Source organism: Patella vulgata, chromosome 8, assembly GCF_932274485.2.
Source record: "Patella vulgata chromosome 8, xgPatVulg1.2, whole genome shotgun sequence".
Taxonomy (NCBI): domain Eukaryota; kingdom Metazoa; phylum Mollusca; class Gastropoda; family Patellidae; genus Patella; species Patella vulgata.
In genome coordinates this window covers 27656106-27672482 of record NC_065886.2, presented here as the reverse complement: position 1 = coordinate 27672482, position 16377 = coordinate 27656106, and the positions used below count along the sequence as shown (strand labels likewise).

General features: G+C 33.3%; 1 protein-coding gene across 1 annotated transcript; it reads right to left on the bottom strand.

Moving 5' to 3' along the window:
• Window positions 1-759: 759 nt before the first annotated feature.
• LOC126830211 (uncharacterized) lies at window positions 760-16042 on the bottom strand. The gene is made up of 10 exons (XM_050560548.2): window positions 15922-16042; window positions 14130-14217; window positions 13827-13955; window positions 12481-12585; window positions 11793-12185; window positions 11223-11373; window positions 10410-10592; window positions 7552-7722; window positions 6080-6252; window positions 760-3416 (listed from the first exon to the last, which is right to left on the bottom strand). The coding sequence occupies exons 1-10, from the start codon at window positions 15980-15982 to the stop codon at window positions 3221-3223; spliced, it is 1650 nt and encodes a 549-aa protein (XP_050416505.1). The 5' UTR covers window positions 15983-16042; the 3' UTR covers window positions 760-3220.
• Between the last annotated feature and the right edge of the window lie 335 nt (window positions 16043-16377).

Sequence of the window (16377 nt, the reverse complement as noted above, 5' to 3'; positions counted from 1 at the left end):
CCCCATAGCAGAAAATGCTCATCTTCAAAACCTATCTAGGCATTGACCTAATACACGCAAGTTTGAACATTCTAGCTCAATTAACAGGCCCATCACTATAGCCCAAAAATGTTGGGGGGGGGGGCAAGGGCTTCTGGAGGCGCCGATGGGGCTTCTTGGGGCACAGGTGTACCTACACTTGACGGTCTACAGCGAACGGCACCGTGGTCATGCCTCCCTTTGGTGGAGAAGGGTCTAGGGTGCTCTCCCCGCAGAAAATGTTGGAAAATAGGGTTTGCATCTATGAAAATGACGGAAAATTTAAATTTTGAGATTGAATTTGCGATATTGGCGTATTATGATATTTTGACATGTATGTGAAGGGTGGCATGAATTAAAATTTAAAGCAGCTAAGTCGACATTGAAAACACGAATTATTTGTCAATTTAAATCAACATTGATGTTGTGATCTTACCGGGAAAAGGTGGGCTTCTGATATGCAATATTTAAGACAAAATAAACATTTTACCATTGGTACACAAATCGTGTATAATAATGGTTTCAGCTCCACTTGCAACAAGGGACTCGAAGAACAAGGCTAGAAATATTCCACAATTCATGTCAAATGGTGACGTCATATTTTTATCTGGAGAACATGCACAATAAATACGATCGGTGCAGACTGGAATAACCATATGCTAGAGAATCCCATTCGATTGAGACTTCTGGCGTATTGCGCCGAACATAGCTGATTAGAAATTACAGTAAAAACAGAAATGATTGAATGTAAATCAGTTTATATACTCTCATATTACATTATTATATGCGTTGCGACCCATTTGTGTCAATTTCTAGGTCCCAAATATTAGCGAGTTAGCTCCTTTAAGTATTGGCGTGTATCTGTTGGTTTATGATATAGGTCAGTTTTTAGTACGCCATTATTTGACAATATAACTGTAACATCCAACCAGCGGTTGCCAGGCAAGATATGCCCACATTTTGCAAGAGATGGACAGAGAACAAGCGATTTTTCGTACAATCAGGGGTCATAATCCAGAAACTTATGGTCTGAAATGGCAAATATCGAAAGGGATATAAAAATATATTTTAAGACCATGAGTTATGTCCCTTCGCTACAGCTATCGATTGAGATTCCTTAAGTCCAATATTTGGCACCAAGAATGTTGAAAAATTGAAACATAGTAGTATTTAATGTGATATAACAGGAGATTGGAAGAAACAGAAGATAATGGTTCATTAGGCAATGTATCTCAAAATACAGGATAGCCTCTATTTAATCAAGGGAATGGAAGTGACTTTAACCCCTAAATCTTGACTGGCCTGTCAGGCAAGTTTCTTAGGAAACATTTGTTTGTCATATCACCCTAGTTAGTAACGAAAATGGGTTAAATGTCCCACTTTTCTTCACCGACTGCGCTAATAAAGATGGCATACGCCCGAACAGCAGCACTATGGCCTCTTACTCTTACTTTGAATTTGAACTGGCAAGGTTTCTTTTAAGCGCATACCACCAATATGTGTACTGGACGCTGTTCTCTGGAAGGCCCTTCGTCTTGCACCACTGACAAGGGGAAATCATAACGGAAAAACCTCAGGAACCATCTCAGCCAACACTGGGAGTTAATCCAAGACATCCTGGTTACTGAGCATGTATACTGTCTATTTTGGGTGCAAGGCTATAATTGTAGTGATATGGGTATGGAATGAAAGCTATCGAAATTGGCAGAATTATACAAGGGGGGGGGGGAAAAATAAATTTGGTTTGTAAATATGCTCCTTTATAATTATTATAGAACGAAACAGCTAAAAAAAAATGGGAGTTTAATAACACATTACAAATCTGTAAAATCCATTACTCAAAATTACAGAAGTATTAATAATTTACAAACATAGGTTGCCAGGCAATGAAACATACGCCCACAGTAGCTAAGTCGTCCGGGAAGTCAACAAGAGTTGTGGCATATTTTTTTCTTTTGTCAGAAATGAAAACATTTACAACATACTAAAATCTGATTACGAGTAACAACCCATTTGGCTTCTAGTTCTGCCTTATTCTAACAATCAATAGGCTTCTTCATCGCACGACATTAACGACTGTGTATAAATTTTAAGTCAATTGGATATTAACTTTAGCCTCTAGAGTGTCCACAATTGCTTGTGGACGCTGGACGGACGGACAGGGGTGAGGACAATATACGACTACATTTCAGTGTGGGCACATAAAAATATAATAATATGAGCACAAATTGTAACATTTATATTGTATGTATTTGAATACATTTACACAGTATACAGAATTTTCAATGGAGGATTTTCATTAAAAAATTATTTAAATGTTTTAAATTTAAAATAATATATATTTTCTTAAAATTCATTTCAGCATGATGGAAACTATTTAGAAACAAAACATTTGCCAGTATTAATAATTTCGGCAAACATGTACATAATAAATGTAATATGGTATTTAAGACTAGATAGATATAATATATACATACATGTAACTCCAACTATTAGTTGCAAAAAGATATACTATATATTGGTACATACACAAACTAGCATATAGATAAGGTTTAAGTTTGGAAAGCAGGTTAAGATTACCGGTATATAAAAATATTAGGAAATTTTTGATTTTTTTGATGTTCAAGAATTTCTTGGAAATATGGTATAATTGTTTTGTTGGGTTTTTTTTAGTGCAATATCTGATCAAATTTATTTTAAACTGTCTATATTTCCATGACAAACAAAAATTGCATTTAATTAAATATTTGGCACTATTATAATATACCGGTAGTTTTTATTTAGCTTACTACAAATAATAAGACATCTATACAGATTGTAGTAGCCATACCACATATATAAACTAACAAATCTCTAGGAAATTGGGCCAGATTTATAGTCAGGACAACCCAACTGACTTAATATCATAAATATATAGAGGACAAATATAACATGTTAAAAATTAACTACACAAGTGACATTCATGAAATAAATCTACTCAATGGTTATGGTAGAATATAAGTGCATTGGTATATAATAAGCCAAATAACTGTTTTTAATATATTGGTATAAATATCCTAAAAAAATATATATATGAAAAACACAACTTTTCAAATGATATTTGAACTCTGAAATAGTTGAACGGAAAATAATTAGTATTATTGGGCATTCAGGACTGGTTTGGTAGTCAAAAAACCAATGGCGTCTGCTGTATGTTAAGCAACTAAAATCCACCAAGTGCTACATTAGTTTGAAATAACGCTTTACCACGTTCTTCATCTGTCATTTGTTTCAACGAGACATACACTTTATCTGTTTGAACATCAACAAATGATGCACTTCTTCTTGTTGATCTACGAACTGGTGTTACTACAGTTCTAGGAGAAAACTTCCTTACACCACCATCTGAGATTCTTTTCCTGAAAAGAGACAATATCTCTTTATTTGTTTCTGAAACCAGCTTTTGACAGGTAAGATAAGCCGACATTTTGCAAGAGATGGATAGAGAACAAGATAAAAAAAAAAGAAGAAATGCACAAATATCGAAAGGAACTGAGATATTTGAAATATAAAGATATATTTTGACATGCAGTTTCGGTCCAATTTTCACGAAATTTGACTTCAACCGTCATTAGGGTGTAGCGGGTGAAACATTTAATCGATTTTTAAAATCAGATAAAAATTATGACGCTTTGAGGGTCCACAAGCTAAAAACGTGATTTTTCGTACAATCCGGGGTCATAATCCAATTCAAACTCAACAATCATTAGGGTGCAACAGTGATATATTCAAACGTTTTTTTAAATCGGATAAAAATGTGACCTATATCGGATAAAACGCGTTTTTTTTTGTAAAATCAAGGGCCATAATTCAAGAAGTCACGAACCAAGATGCGCGAATAACTAAAGGAACCAAGATCTTTGGGTTATGTTATAAACATGTATTTCAAGTTTGATCCAAATCGGATGAAAATTGTGACCACAAGCTAAAACATGATTTTTTCGTACAATCAGGGGCCATAATCCATGAAGTTACGGTCTGGTATATGCCAATATCTAAAGGAACCGAGATCTTTGTGATATAAACTTATATTTCAAGTTTCGTCAAAATCGGATAAAAATTGTGACCTTTGTACTGCCCACAAAAAAAATTGTAGATAGATGGACAGATGGACAGACGTCCGGATGGACAGGAGAAACGACAATATAAGTCCACATAAAAATGTGGGCGTATAAAAATGTGATCTTTAGATGGACATAAATTATATTAGGATTGATTTATGTATCTGAAATACTAAAAGCCTATTAAATTAAAAGGTATAAAGGTGTCTTCAAGATATTAATAGGGTTATAGTGAAACCCAGCTATGTACAGTTTTTACTATAACGCAGGTGTAGTCAGTTACCACTATAATGAGGGGTTGGGATGGGTTGGGATGGCCTAGTAGCCTTGTCACCTCGAGCTTGTGGTCGTGGTTTTGATTATTGATGAGAGCGTATGTGGCATGGAGATAAGGAAGCCTTCTAAACCTTGTGGGTGTACAACTTGTCTGCGGTATCACCCTCGGTGGATGTGGACGTTAAACCCTACGAACAGCAGCTTCACCAATAACAGCAGTATGAAGAAGCCCGAAACCTTAGTATTGGATAGGAAGGATAGGGTTTTCTTTTTCTAAAATAAACAGCAACAGCTGATATAATATAATATATCATTATATGGCAGGAATAATGTACTGAGAAAAAAGATAGGTTGCCAGGCAACAAAACATAGGCCCACAGCATCTAAATAGTCCGAGCAGTTGACCAGGGTTGTCACATATATATATGCTTTTGTAGGTAATAGGAGCATTTACAAGACACTGATATCAATTTCATACAGATCGAATGTTGACAAGATTCAACAAAGTGAAACAAGGGCCATAAATGTAGAAGTTATAAACAGAAATTGTTGAAATTCAAAAGGCTTCTTCATTCCAGTGATCTAAATAATACATATAAATTTCATACATATTGGAAGATAACTTTTGTCGATGGAGCGTTCACAAGGTACAACAAATTGAAACAAGGGCCATAACTCTAGAAGTCATTAACAGAAATTGCTGAAATTCAATAGACTTCTTTGATTTAGTGATCTAAATAATGCATATAAATTTCATATAGATCGGATAACTTTTGTCGATAGAGCGTTCACAAGGTTCAAAAAAGATAAACAAGGGCCATAACTGATTATCTAGAAGTTGTTAACAGAAATTGCTGAAATTCAATAGTCTTCTTTGTTTTACTAATTTAATTAATTTATGTAAATTTAATACAGATTGGATGATAACTTTTGTTAAACAAGGGACTTAACTCTATAAGATATAAACGGAAATTGCTGAAATTCAATAGTTTTTTTTCGTTTTACTAATTTAAATAATGCATGTAAATTTGATACATATTGGTTGATAAACTAATCATAAGGTTCAACAAAGTGAAACAAGGACCATAACTCTAGAAGTTACAAACGGAAATTAATGAAATTCAATAGGATTCTTCATTTTACTAATTTAAATAATACATGTAAATTTACTACAGATCTGATAACTTTAGTTGTTAGAGCGTTCGCAAGGTTCAACAAAATGACAAGAACCATAACTATAGAAGGAATTAATGGAAATTGTAGAAATTAAATAGGATTCTTCATCTTCATCTCACTAATGTAAACTATATAAATTTCAAACTGATCAAATAATAAATGTAGCCTGTAGAGTGTTCACAAGAAATTGTGGACAATGAACCATGTGGGTGTATAAAAAGTGGGTGTCTATATAATATGAACCTGATTTATTTATTATTTACACTACAATATTATCTGTGTTATGTAAACTCAATGAAAACATGACATAGCAATTGAAGTTTATCAGCCCATGAGATAGAATACCATAATGATGTCGGAAGCATTTTGATGTCATCTGAATGTTTACAGTGCAGCTAACTTTTGACACTTCCCAAGCCCAATTAACAGCATTTATGACAATGAATAGATATACACACATAAACCATAAAAAATTGAAGATTCAATTCTCCAATAATAGTAGCATCTACCTTTTTTTATTACTAGTAAATGGTGTAACTTGTTTGATACTGTATTTTATAGCCATAGAATCAAATATATTATCTGTAGTTAATACATCAGTTCCATTGTCTGTCTTATGTTCTTTACTTTCTAGCATCTCCTTTATAGTTGATGTTACAACGTCTGCTAGCTTATCAGCTGGCTATAATACATTTAAAATATAATATTTAATAAAGCAAGATTAAAGACATATTCCTGTAAGGTTAACTGCACCACCTTTCAATGCTAAAATTCAAAAGTATGATCAAATGAATGATCAAACTATAAAAAATCAGGCACCCCCCCCCCCCCCAAAAAGCTAATGAGTGATAGTATCTGAATGCTATTTGAAAACCAAGTGTCTTTGATGAATAGTTTACATTACGCCAAACTTTTACAACTAAAACTAAAAGTTAACACAATGATGCAAAAGCCAAACTTTAATCTTCAAGCAAGTTCAAGCCCATGCTTGTGAGATCTGTGGCCGAAATCTAGGTTGTCAGAGAATGTCCATGATGAAGATAACTTTTCCAAAACATGATATACAATATACATGTAAGTATGGGCATTTTAATGAGAAAATACCTCAAAGATAGGAAGTCAGGCAATGAATCATAAACCCACAGCAGTTGTCACATATTTATCCTTTTGTAGGTAATTGGGGGCATTTACAAGACAATTTCATACGGATCAGATTACAATTTTTATCATTTTTCACAAGGTTCTGCTAACTGAATCACAGGCCTTAACTCTAGAAGTAATTTACAGAAATTGTTGAAATTTGACAGACTTTTTCGTTTTACTAATTTAAATAATGCATATAAACATCATACAGATCGGATGATAACTTTTGTTATTCGAACATTCACAAAGTTCAACAAAGTAAAACAAGGGCCATAACTCTAGAAGTAATGGACAGAAACTGCAGAAATTCGAAAGGCTTCTTTGTTTCACTAATCTAAATGATGGATTTAAATTTCATACAGATTGGACGATAATTTTTGTCACTAGAGCATTCAGAAGGTGAATCAAGGGCCATAACTCTAGAAGTAATTGATGGCAATTGCCGAAATTCAATAGGATTCTTCATTTCACTTATTCAAATGAATCATATAAGTTTCATACAGTTTGGATGAAACAAGGGCCATAACTCCAGAAGTAATTAACGGAAACTACTGAAACTAAATATATAAATTTCAAAACAATCAGATGATAAATGTAGTCTGTAGAGTGTTCACAAGAAATTCTGGACGACAGACGTACGGGGGTGACGGCAATATACGACCACATTTTCATGTGGGCGTATAAAAGGCAATTACACAATATCAATTATTTTAAACAATATTTCATTTGTTCTTTCACCAATAATCTTCCTATTCCAACATGTGAGATTGAGGGCTGAGGCAAGGAATATGAAAATGGTTTTGATGGATTAACACTAAAAACTGCTGTAAAAATTTACCTTAGCACCATTTCTAATGGCTTCATCAATAACAGCCATGATTTTCTTGTTATTACCAGTACTTTTAACAACATTTAGTTTACAGATATAAAATGTTGTTGATATATTAGCTATAGGTATATTCTTCTGTATTCTATCTAACCATGGTAATATACTATCTACTGGACAGCCCTGGTATAGATAAAATAACTTATTAACATGAAAAATTAAGAAAGCTTCAAAAATCAATATTGCATTAGTTTACGGCAAAAATAATCATTTTAGTTACTGTACGCACAATAAAATTAAAAATCTTAAAAACAATGATAATATAGCTTCATTCGAAACGTCATCGGTAGGTGTATCAAATAGCCATATGGTTACTATTTATAGATCCCTACAGTTTGTTCTTATCAATCGCACACATCTGAAACTGGTGGGGACTATAGGTTTTCTTTCCATCCTTTCGTCCACCAGTCAGTCACTTTTATTTTTGGAAAGTTAATTAATTAAAGACGCATTATGTAAGATTTAGATAAAAAGCTGACTGTCATTGCTATAATAGTTCCAAAATAGATACTTTAAAATTAGTATAATGAAAATTTCATTCAATTTTTTTAATTCTGATCAAGGTTATCACTGTTTGAAGATTTGACAGATTGTTTATTATCGTAGTAACATTACTTGTTTATCAAGACTCAGCCTCCATTCTCCATTTTTAAATTAAATCATTAAATGGCAATCCTATTTTAATCTGTTTACACCTGCCCCATCGATGATCTAGAGAGCTGATTATAAGCTTGTCATGTGAATAAATGTTTTAATAATAATTCATATAATATTTGAAGACAAAATATAAACCTGTAATAGCCAGATTTAGCTCTTACATAATTAATGCATCTTTAAACTTTGAGATATTTGATTAAATGTGGTACACTGTTGTTCATAGAAAGAGCTACAGATCAGTTTTGTGTTTCTATTTATTTTTGCCTGAAGATAGCCTTTGAGATATTTGATTGAAGGTTGATTCACTGCTGTATATAGCAGAGTTACAGATCCAGCTCGCATATCGTGGAATTGTGTTATATTTTTTACTGATAATATTAATTCAATTTCATCTTTCTTTAAAACCAGGGCCCCTATTCACGAAAACTTTAAACTAAGATACATAAAAATTTTAAGAAATACTGCAATTCGATTGGCTGACCAATATCATATGCAAATTGGATGTATGCAAATTGATTTTACTGGTCAGCCAATCGAATTGCAGTATTTCTTAAAATTTCGATTGTATCTTAGTTTAATTTTTCGTGAATAAGGGCCCTGATCAAATCATTTTCAATACATCACAAGTTATCCATTAATTAATTTGTTTCATTTTCAAGTAAAGTGGTTTGTGTCATATGGCATGTTGTTATTAGTATTGCCTTAAACAACTGTGATCACTTCCATAATTATAATACGCTAAGTAAGTTAAGTTTCCTTCAAGGTAATTAGAAGGGTATCTCTGGTCAGACAGCATTAACCAAGTATTGTTTTTTACATGCATATATTGTCACGTTATATTTTATCATTGCTTGATAAAGTCAAGAAAAGCCTCATAGTTCAGTGATAAGCAGTAACTGTCATCAATAGAACTGTGACCTGTGTATTCCAGTTTAATTACTAAATGCCACTGAAACAATTAAATCTTTTACTGAATTTTCAACGTAATCATTTATCGTTTAATATTTTTTTAACTATTATAGCAAGAATGGCCAGCTCTGTATCTAAATCTTACATAATGTATCTTTAAAAACTGCAACGAGAAACAACTTTTTTCCTATCAATGAGTTTTATTACAAATTATTGTTAACTAGGTCCAGTGTAAGTCAAAAGTCTTAAACCATAAGATTTCCCCAGCAGTCAGATCAAATTGTCTCATAAAATTAATACAAGTTGTAGTTAAATTTAAATATGCATAAGTAATCATTTTGTGTTTAACAGTTCACTGTATTACTATGGAGAATTGCTCATATCTGGTATTAAGACAGATGGCATAAATTCTTCTGCACACTGGGAGCACAATCAGCATATACACTGTAGGTCACACAGACTAACATTTCACAGACTAGTGCAGTCAGCACAGATTCAGCACAACTATGTTAATTATCCCTCAAATAATAATCGCTTCAGTTTAGGCTTAGAAAAACTTTGTAAATGTTTTCTATTTTCTATCGGACAATAAAGGTAAATGCACAATATTTTAAGTGTTTACATTCTCATTGCCAATTTGAGCTCTATATAATGTTGTGAAGATGGGAGACGTGTTGACTGTGTGTAATGTCATGTAGCATTCATCTACCAAACCTATTTACAGCTCTACCAAACCCATTTACAGCAGGAAAATACTACAGCTAATCTGTATAAGATCACAGAGGACCTGGTAACGACAGTGTATAGTCGTTTGGATGGGATGAAAAACCAAGGTCCTGTGTACACACTGACGTGCATGAAAAATCGAAATAAGAGTAGGCTGTAGTGCCACTGTTGGGACAAAATTTCCCTCATAGCTCACTGTATGGCGTACCCACCATCTTGGTAGCCCATTCAGTGCAGAAAAGTAGTACGTTAAACTCTACTAATTCATTTCATTTGTATCAGATTTTCGAACTGATCCAAATATGGTGCCTATCTCTAAGATTCACTTCCATGGGACCACCATGTTTGTAAAAATAAAGGGAAGAAATTTCCATTAAACTAATCCATGGCCATAGACCGTATATGGAAAGATTGCAAAATCATATTATAATATAGAGGAGCAAGTTTCTACTTCCCCTAATTCTTGTCTGTGATATCACTACTATGGAAGTATAGGTTACAATATGAAAACAACTTACAGCTAAGAATAGAGTAAAGCATTCATCTAACATAGTTAATAGTTGTTGGTTAATTGTGTTTTCTGACGTATCGGCAGCCTCCTTTTCCTTTATAAATACATGATCATCATCATCTTCCATCCCATCAAATATATCACCTAGTTTTCTGTTTATATTTCTCTCTTCATTGATTAAAGTTTCTTGCTGAAATAATTAAATTATAAATATGCATAATCAACTGTCTAATATCCCTACCTTCACTGTATTCACTAAATAACCATTATGTCTCATCTAGATTTCTACCTCATTCAATTCAAATAAGACAAACAATGATCCAGTTCTGACCAAGATCAATATGAGTTAATTTTGTTTAGGACAAAATAGCAAATTGAAAATGAAGGAAGTCAATATAAATGTAGCCAATTCATGGATTTTATTATAACATATATAACTTAAAGAATTGCTTTGTGTCTTTAACTTTCAACTCCAACAGAAAGATAAGTAACATTACTTCCTAGGTTATATATGACAGAATCCGAGGTACTATATTTGCTATAAGTTACGTCAGCTGGTTTATTGAGGCAGTATTATCTTATGGTGATAATAGTTGGACATGAATCAAAAAATCCATTTGTGATGGTAAATAATCCTTGCAATCCCGACAACCATGCATCCATTTGTTCCAGCTCTTTGAGTAAAAGTATGAGCAGATAAGCCCACCAGCAAGACTCTTACCGGCCCCCTCTTGATAATTATCCTCATCCCTTCCTTCTAAATGTTTACATGTATGTATCTAACACAGCTACAGTATATTATATGAGTGTTTATTGGTACCTGTTGTGTTAATTCATCTACAGTAAGACAAGGTTTTGTTGGTGCAACTGCTCTCACTTTCTTAGATGACATCTGGGCGTCAAAACACATTAGGTGACGGAATCTTGAAGGAGTTTTTTCATTTTCATCTAACCAATTCTTTAAAGATTTTCTAATAAATTAAATAGAAAAACAGTCTGTGATAAATGAGCCTTCAAAATAAACATAATAAATGATATTACGATTTTCCACAATTCCCATACAGTTGAAATTGAACAAACTGTTAGCACTGTGAATTTCTGAAATAAGAGGTAAGATCAGGAGTTCTATAAAATATCGGTAAGCATACAAGTACTAAAACAATTTTGTCCACATCTGGTACTTCATATATTTAGTTATAATTAGTATCGATCATAAAAAAAACCCTCATACTTCATACATTATGTAATTAGTCTGTCATAATTGGTAATAATATCAAAAAACCTCATACTTCATACATTTATCGATATTAAAACAAATCATACATTTCGTAATTTCTCTGCAAGAATTAATATTGATAAAAAATATTAAACATTTAGACTAGAGCATTACCTTATTGATACTTGACCATTTTGTTGTGACAGACACTTTTTACTATGTGACGTATTTGGTCCTGGTTTATTTCCACATGGTTGAAAGGTCACATGTTTAAAAGGGGTTACATCTATCTTTTTTGCAAGATCTTCTTCACTAGAAACTGGTTTGAGGTTTTCTTTACAACCATGTTTTAAGCTAGTTGATGATGATTTGCGAACACAGTTTCTACTTTTAATAGAGCGCAATGATAGACGTTTATTTGATTTTTGATGTGATGTGCTCTTTAATTGATTTCTGAGTGTGATGATTGTCTTTTTATCGTTATTTGTTGTACAACTTGTCTGTAATGATAGTTTTGATGAACCGTTGTTGTTCTGTTTCGAAACTGAATTAATTGCAACAACAGGTCTGAAAGAAAATAATTTAAAATTATATGAAGTCATCTTAACTTTTTGTTTAAACTTAAAGCACCTGATCATTGTTTCTATTTTTGGGACAATAAAGAACATTTCACAGCTTAGATCACTCTAAAATGTATTCAGATTTTTTATTCAACAGTTTAGTATTACTAGTACAGCAGTCCTAAATAGTGATTGTAGAAATTAGGACATACAAACAGATGGGGGAGAGAGCAATATATAACCACATATTATGGTAGGGGTATCAAATGCAGTCATAAATATATGTAACTAAGGTTACCTACCTTATTTTAGAAAGTGGCTGTAATGAGCACGAGGGTTTTGTTTTAAATGAAATTGTAGGCTTTTTGTCGCCTTCTTGTTTTTTCTCTGGAACTTTCTTCAAGGAACTGAAAGAATAAATTATTGAAAATTTTAAAATATTATTTAAAAGTAATTTATTAAAGATAGGTTGTCAGGCAACAAAACATACACCCACAGCAGCTGAATTGTCCACATGGTCAAGATGGGTTGTTGCATATTTATTCTTTTGTAGATAATTGGGGGCATTTACAAGACAATTTCATACAGATCAGATTATCATTTATGTCGTTTTGAGGGTCCACAAGGTTCTACAAATTGAAACAAGGGCCTTAACTCTGGAAGTAATTTACAGAAATTGTTGAAATTCGAAAGGCTTTTTCGTTTTACTAATTCAAATAATGCATATAAATGTCATTCGAACGTCACAAGTTCAACAAAGTAAAACTAGGGCCATAAATTTAGAAGTAATTGACAGAAAATGTTGAAATTCAATGGGAGAAAGAGAGAAATGGGATTTAACGTCCACTCGACACATACTAGATTACTTCGGGACTAACATATGGTTCAATTTTATTTCAAGGGGTCTTCAGCAGTTGGAGGAAACCGGAGGACCCGGAGAAAACCCACGAGGCTGGACAGGCGACCCCACTCCTTGTCACATACAACCGGGGAATCGAAACCACGCCAGTTGACTCAATGATAGACCATATGTTACAGCTCCACCATATTCAATAGGATTCTTCGTTTTACTAATTTAAATGATGCATATAAATTTTGTACAGATCAGATGGTAACTTTCGTCATTCGAATGTTCACAAGGTTCAACAAAGTTAAACATAAACGATTACTCTACACGTAATTATTGGAAATTGCTGACACGTATAAAATCGGATAAAAATTGTGACCTGTAGAGTGCCCAAGAACAAAAAGTGAACGGACAGACACAGGTGACAACATAATACGTCCACATGAATATGTGGGCACATAAAAATGCAAAGTATTTATTCCACTTCCATTTTCATATATACGGTAATGAAATTGAAAATGTTTATTTAGTCTTTGTGTATAAAATTCATCAGTGCACTATTTTTCAATATGGCAGTCATCCAGGATAGAGATAGTCTCTACTAAATGCACTATAAAAAAGAGATATATAATATATATATACCTTTCTGTATTTTTGTTGATTTATAATGTAAAAAGTTCCATATGATTAACTAGAAATAGGTTTGTTTTGTTTACAATTTTATACAAAATCCCTGAAAATAGTTAAGTTGAATCTGTACACCTTAAATTTTAACAAATAAATGTTAAAGATATTTGAAACCTGATATTATTATTTCTGTTATCTGTTGGTGAGCTTCGTCTCTTCTTCCAGTGAGAATCTATTTTGCTTACAGCTTGTACTTTTCTTGTACTTTTTGGAACAGGAGGAGGGGGTTGTCCGATAGTGTATCTGAAAGTAGAAAGTTCCATCTCTTTTACTCATTCGCTTATTGTTATAGTATAAGAGACAAGTGTAAAATAACAGTGGATGTGTTTGTTGGGATCTATAAATCTTCCTTTGGAGGTTTGTTTAATAAAAACAAATTAACAAGTTTATAATTAATATATTGGATAAATTGTATACCTTTTTAGTTTATTTGATCCAGGAACATGTGTTCCCACCTTCTGCCTTTTGTTTGCTCTCCATTCTTCTAAACGTAATCGTAAATCATCTAAAATAACAAAAACAAAAAAAAATTTCAATGTATGCATAATATCTATTTTTATTTTAAAGAATGGTACTTGGCAAATGTAAAAACAAAATTTTAATGGTGACCACGTCATCTAGTGAATTTAGAATCCAAATAAATGACTGTATGCAACTAGATCATACTAGACTGAGTAGACATTGAATTTTTTCCTCTTGCAGGGATTTTGTCAAATTTTATGAAGTTGGAATCTCAGGAAGCTTGAAATACAATTTTGGATTTTATAAAGAAAGCTCATCTGATATGTGTAAGAGAAAGTTCATGTAAGCTTCATATAATTCAGAACAATACTGAATTATTAAATAAAATAAGTTATTCACGAAATTGCAGATTCATTTGCATCACTGTATGAAAGTAGGTCACCATCTAACGGTATCATGGTTTACCCAAATCCACCACAAGTGGAGATACACCCACAAAGAATAAGAAATTAAATGGGAATCGTTGATCTTATTATCATACATATCAAGTCAACTGAGTGAGTGACATTTAATTACGGTACAGTACTAATTTATAACATGCGGTTGCCATGCAAGATATGCACACATTTTGCAAGAGATGGACAAATAACAGGCATAATCAATAGGGTTCATCCTCTCACTGTTCAGTCTGATATACACATTCTGACAAAAGCTCAGTTTTAAAAATAGTGGACATCCTTAATTATTTGTCAAGGCTATTGCATAATTTTAGGGAAGGAGCCCATTTTTTCGAATCAAATGCAAGTGGTTGCAATGCAAGACACGTCCATATTCTGCTGGTGCGAAAAAATTGGGATTTTTGAAAGAATTTGATTGTAAATTATTGTAATTTAGCTAGGCAAAGCAATAAATCACTGAAGATTCTCAACTTTTCAAAGATTTCATTTTTTTTTCTCCCAGGCTTACCTAAATTTCGTTTCATCTTATATGGCCGAGTTCTTAAATTTGTGCGTTACCCTTTCAATGATGTCCACCAAGTCAGTTAGAAGACGGAGACATATTTTTTAACAGCGTGTTGTGTCGCTCATACTGACTCTAGCCAGGTAAGCAAGGTCTTATTTTCTCCCTAAGATGTTCATTTATATTGTTCAGGCGTTCACAGGGACTGACACGCGACCGGTTAGCAGTAAAAAGTTGCCCAGTAAAATTGACTGGGAAGCGATTAGATTTTCGACAAGGATTCAATAGGACAGTCCCTGAACGTAGAGGTCGAGTGTAATAAGACCTACGTTCAGAGCTGAACTACATCTTAACCACCTAGCCACCGTGGCATACTTTATTATTACTACTAGGTAGGCCTAAGTGTATCTTGTTTGTATGTGTGAACCTCAAGTTGTGGGTAGAGGAGATAGAGAAAGTCAAAAATCTGGAACTTAACATGGGATTGGGAAATGAAAGGCATCCGACCTTGGAAGGTATTGCTAAGTTGGTAAATGTCATTTGATAATCATTTAATAGGCCTATTATTATTACGGCTAGTATATTAATGCATCGTGTATTGGCCTTCAGAATGTATTGTAATGAGTTATATTATTAGTTATGTACGTACTACGCAGGCCTCTATATACTGCTGGTAGTATACTATACTATTAGTATTGTCTATAGCCATAGGTCGATAGGCTATCCACCATCAGACAGTCCAGTCATATTTCTAAGATAGAATTTGTTACACAAATAATGACTATACCTGGTTCCTGTTCGTTGACATTCGATTTAAATTTCGTTTTCGTAACCTTCTGTGATACCATTTTATCTGTTTGTGGTTTGTTATTATTAAGTTTTATATTTAGCGGTCAACTTAAAAGCACTGTTGCAATCTTCTACAGAAAAAATACGACAAGGGAGGTAATCGAAACCTGTCACTTTTTAATGCGGCTTGCAATAGAAATGAAAAGGGGTTTAACGTCCTACTGTTCTACTCCGACTGGCCCAATGAAGACGGGCATACGCCATACAGTGTGCTATGAAGGAAATTTTGCGCGGGCAGCGGCATGCACTATGGCCTACTCTTTTATCGAATTCCAACTGCCAAGGGGTACGCGTGTTTTTCGTCCCATCCGAACGACTAGACAGCTGTCCTTGTCAGATAACGTGGAAGTAATTAAAAATTACTGCATGATTCACAAACGGAAAAAAAAAGCCG